This window comes from Amphimedon queenslandica, unplaced genomic scaffold, assembly GCF_000090795.2.
Source record: "Amphimedon queenslandica unplaced genomic scaffold, v1.1 AMPQUscaffold_13267, whole genome shotgun sequence".
Lineage (NCBI taxonomy): Eukaryota > Metazoa > Porifera > Demospongiae > Haplosclerida > Niphatidae > Amphimedon > Amphimedon queenslandica.
The window spans coordinates 38,039-42,759 of NW_003546497.1; the positions used below are offsets into that span (position 1 = coordinate 38,039).

A 4,721-nucleotide genomic window follows, 5' to 3' on the forward strand; every position below is an offset into this window, starting at 1 on the left:
ACACTAAAATAGTTGAACTGTTGCTGAAAGAGCAAGCGGATCCTAATGTTCAAAAGAAAGATGGAGGGAATGCCTTTATGATGGCTTGTGAAAATGGTCACACTCAAATAGTTGAACTGTTGCTGAAGAAACAAGTGAATCCTAATGTTCAAAAGAAAGATGGAGTGAATGCTTTTATGCTAGCTTGTCAAAATGGCCACACTCAAATAGTTGAAATTTTACTGAAGAAAAATGTCAGCCCTAATGTTCAAGGGAAAGATGGAGTCAATGCTTTAATGTTGGCTTGTCAAAATGGTCATACTCAAATAGTTGAGCTGTTGCTAAGTGGGATCAGTCCGGTCAGATATGATACCGGTATTGATTTTTCTTTAACAAAGGACAATACAGCATTAATAAAAACACTACTAAAGGTAGCAGTTAATCCCAACATTCAAGACAGGAAAGGATATACACCATTGATGATTGCGAGTGCTAATGGTCATAAGGAGATAGTTAAATTGTTATTGACACGGAAAGCTAATCCAGACATTCAAGCAAATAATGGTAGTACTGCCCTAACATTAGCCAAAACTAAAGATATAGTTGATGATATTGTCATATTTAAGTTCCAATCACGTAGGAAACAAACACATCACAGTATTGATTCAGGAATATTTTCAACTGGTTCTTCATCTCTGAGTGATACTTCATAACTCAACAAAATACAGTACGGCTGGTAAAGTAGTTGTTATTATTGTATATTAGAAAATAAATAAAATATTATTCTTAAAAGCATGACATCAAAACAAAATAAGAGCAGCACCAGTGAAGTTGGTACTATTATTACGACCTGGGGGCATAGCCTCTAGATCATTCCTATAACCCAGGTGCAATGTATAATTGTATGTCAACACTTAAACTTCTTCTACACGTGTTGTATTGGAGAAACAACAAATTGAAAGGCCTTAGTAACCACCTGCCCACGCCCTTCACGTAAAGTGCATTATATATTTTAGGTATTATGTACCTTAAGCTTGAGACAATTGATTATGGGTATTTAATTAAGTGAATTTTTGCATTAAAAAAAATCACTAACTTAAGTCTGCGCTAACTTTAATTTTCAATTAAATTATTAATAGTTATTAATATTAAATGATCAGAATGCTAAATTAAATACCAGTCAAATGTCAGTATCATGAAATCGATGAAATAAGTACACGCTAATAATGTCTCCTAAGGTACTCTATCTACATGTATCTCTGATATTTATGAAATGGCCAATTACACACGGGACAAAGTTATGAGCTTTCTATCAGCAAGAGAAGATAGAGATACTGCTCAAGGACTTCTCTAGAAGCATTTGAAGGTAGAGAGAACCTCTATAAGTCTTAACAAGAACCCAGCTATGCATGCAAGGTGGTGAAAACAATTATAGGAATATTTTTATGCTTATACACTTCTGATAGAACATACATGTACAGTCAAACCAACACCTTGGGACCCAATAATACTGTATTGATAATGGAAGCCTTATTTCAGAGGTTCATTAATATTTATATTGTATTGGGAGTTGGGACTGATACTACCTGTCCTGATTAGTGATTACACATGTATAGAGCTGTCCTTATTTTAGAGCATCCACAATAGCAGGTTATACTGTTAAGTGCTACATTCCTTAACTTGTCAGACTCTTTATAATTTTATACTATAATTATAGCAGGTAAATTTTGTCTGGGAAAATGTTTGTTCTAAAAAGGATTAGAAATTTTTTGTTTTGAGCAGCCATTTTCATTCCAAAAAAACTGAGAGCGAAATTAACCTCCAACCACTATACAGTATACAAGATAAATTATGCTTTTCAGTGGAGAACAAGTATTGGACTGTCAAGGCAGCAGTTCTACTTCTACAATGATCTCTATTTGATTGCTTGTCCTCCTCTTATCAGGAGATGTTGAACACAATCATGGTCCTACGATTAATGACCAATCTGATATTTCATTATTACTTAAATGGCTACAAGATGATACTTTGTAAATCATGTATTTTGAAGCACTTAAAACAATTTCATGTTATAACCTATTATTAGAAGTTAAAAAAATAAAGCTATACTGCTAGACATATACCCTCAAACATTAATTAAATAAGAAAATTTATACTCAGAAACGATCTCCTTACACTGTTAATTTCAATTAGTGAAAGTGAAATTATCATTTTTACAAAAATTTTGCTAATTCATACGGTGAAAATATTATGCATTTGGTACTATATTAAGGATAATTACTGTATTTGGACTCTACTCAAATAAATGCCTATTACTAATTTTAACAACTATAAATTTATTTTACCCAGTATTATGCTAGAGTGGTCTATGTAACTGTTTATATCTGCAATCCTAAGATTACAAAGTCATGGGTTCATACATGTATCTGAGTTTAGGCATTTTTTATTTCATTTTTGTGATTTTTTGTGATTGTTAAGCAATAAATGCCAGGCACTTATTTGAGGAAATACGGTATATATTTACATGTAGGTATTATTGAGTACATTTGTACATCTACATTTACAGGTATACATACTAACCTGTTGTGTATATTCCCAACTGCTAGTGTTAGTGTCTGTACTAAACTCTTACTAACAGAGAAGCTAGGATTAGTCAATACAGTGAGATCAGTTGACTCTTTATCAGTGACTTTAGTCTTTGATAATATCTGAGAACCTCCTACCGCAGCAGCTAACAGATCACGAGAACAAGCCTTGAGGAGAGAGAGAGAGAGAGAGAGAGAGAGAGAGAGAGAGAGAGAGAGAGAGAGAGAGAGAGAGAGAGAGAGAGAGAGAGAGAGAGAGAAAGAAAGAAAGAGAGAGAGAGAAAGAAAAAACAGATAAAAGAAAGAGAAGAGAACAAGGAATGTGGGAGAAGGGGGATAATTTTATCCATTGTTACTGTATAAGGCTGAACTTTTGTTCGTGGTTAAAAAGTATAATTTATATAGCAATTTGCAATGCTCATTAATTGAATACATGTATATCTTTGTGGAGCTTTAATTTCACAGTTGCATACTAAACATGAAAGTTCTGTTCCTCAAAAGTTAAGTAGTACATGCATCTACATGTATACAGTATTAATGGTATTATTATTATCATTACTTGCAGTAATTGTGTTCCAGCTCCTCCTACTCTACTCTTACTAACAATACTAGTAATAGCTGATCCAATCACTTCCTTAAGCTCCTCCCCTCTCTCAGTTGCCATGCCAACACGATTAGCCTGTACCAGACGAAGCAAGCGTATGAGATGCTGTACATTATTGAGTTCAATGTCCTCCATCACAGAATCATCGGTCACAATAGAAAGGGATGATAATAGCTTTAATACTATTCTCCTTGAAGCCTGCGTTACTGAGGCTACTAATAATCTCTCACTTCCAGACACACACTCATCCAGTTTAACCAGTTTCATAACCTGTTCAACCAGTTCAGAGCACTTTGGCGATATCGCTAGCCACGCCTCCTCAGTACCTGCTGAGGGCAAGGCCTCTTCCTCCTCCTCGCTAGTTGAGGAGGGTAAGAGGGTTCCCATTGGGTTCTTAGCTTTGAATTGGTAGGTGGGTGGGGCCGGGTTTGAGTCTGAGAGTCCGAGTGCTTGTAATAATGAACTCATCGAGTTTGAGACTGTAACATCCAAACCAGCCAAACTTATATTAGGAACTAAAAATAATTTAAAAATAATGATACATACAGTGTTACATGCAATGTATAGGAATGTTACCTTCATCAGTGTGGCTAGGTCCTCCTAGAATGAGAGGGGCGTGGTCAATACTAGAAAGTGGGGCAGTTTCTGCTTCATCGTCGTCGTCATCAAATAAATTCTAAAAATAAATAGAAAAAAAAATAATGATATACAGTACATTGTACATGTATATGTACATGTGTAACTTACACCAAATGAAGAAAGGAATTCTTGTGCTGCAGTGGTTTGTGATTGTTGCTGTTGGTTCCTATTCATCTCTTCTTGTCTGGCTGCTTCTTCTGCTCTCCTTCTAGCCTCTACTGCTGCCATTCTTGCCTCCTCCTCTCTCTCTTCCTGAACTCTTCTCTCGTTCTCTTCAGCCACAGCATCAGGATGATCCAATATCCACGTAATAATGTGGTCTAGTCTCTGAACACCTTGTACATCATTAGGTACTACACACCTACACAGGAACATAAAGACATTACACAACTTTAAAAATTAATAAAAAATCTAATTGTGAATAAATTCAGCTCAAATTTCATAAACGGCATTAAAACATGTACACATGTACATGTACAGTTGTTGGAGAGTCTGAATATATGTAAATGTACTGTACATGTACATGTATGTGTATGTGTGTGACTGTGTGTACTGTACTACATGTATCATTCAATATGTACAGTACCTTCTACATGCAATCTCAGCAACTTCTTCATCGAATCCCATCTCACGTAACCTAACCAGCTCAACACCTAATAATAATAATAATAATAATAATAATAATAATAATAATAATAATAATAACATTAAATTTACTATAATACTAATAGCATACTTGGCGAAGCAGAGGGAGGAGAGGCACCAGGAGGAGGAGGAGGAGGGGGAGGAGGAGGGACAGGAGCAGCTGGTGGAGGAGGAAGAGGAGGAATAGGAGCAGCTGATGGAGGAGGAGGAGGGACAGGAGCTCTAGGAGGAAAGAAACCAGAAGGAGGGAGAGGAGGAGGACGAGGGCC

At 35.9% G+C, this 4,721-nt stretch overlaps 1 protein-coding gene across 1 annotated transcript in view; it reads right to left on the reverse strand.

The window, feature by feature from the left end:
- Positions 1-4,721, reverse strand: part of LOC100637005 (probable E3 ubiquitin-protein ligase HERC1) — a 44,537-nt gene that overhangs the window by 20,186 nt on the left and 19,630 nt on the right. Inside the window, exons 44-49 of the mRNA XM_019999449.1 lie at positions 4,544-4,674; positions 4,394-4,460; positions 3,916-4,168; positions 3,745-3,844; positions 3,124-3,683; positions 2,560-2,732 (exon numbers count right to left, since the gene is read on the reverse strand). Of these exons, the coding sequence (XP_019855008.1) occupies positions 2,560-2,732; positions 3,124-3,683; positions 3,745-3,844; positions 3,916-4,168; positions 4,394-4,460; positions 4,544-4,674 (1,284 nt within the window). The remainder of the gene's footprint in view (positions 1-2,559; positions 2,733-3,123; positions 3,684-3,744; positions 3,845-3,915; positions 4,169-4,393; positions 4,461-4,543; positions 4,675-4,721) is intronic.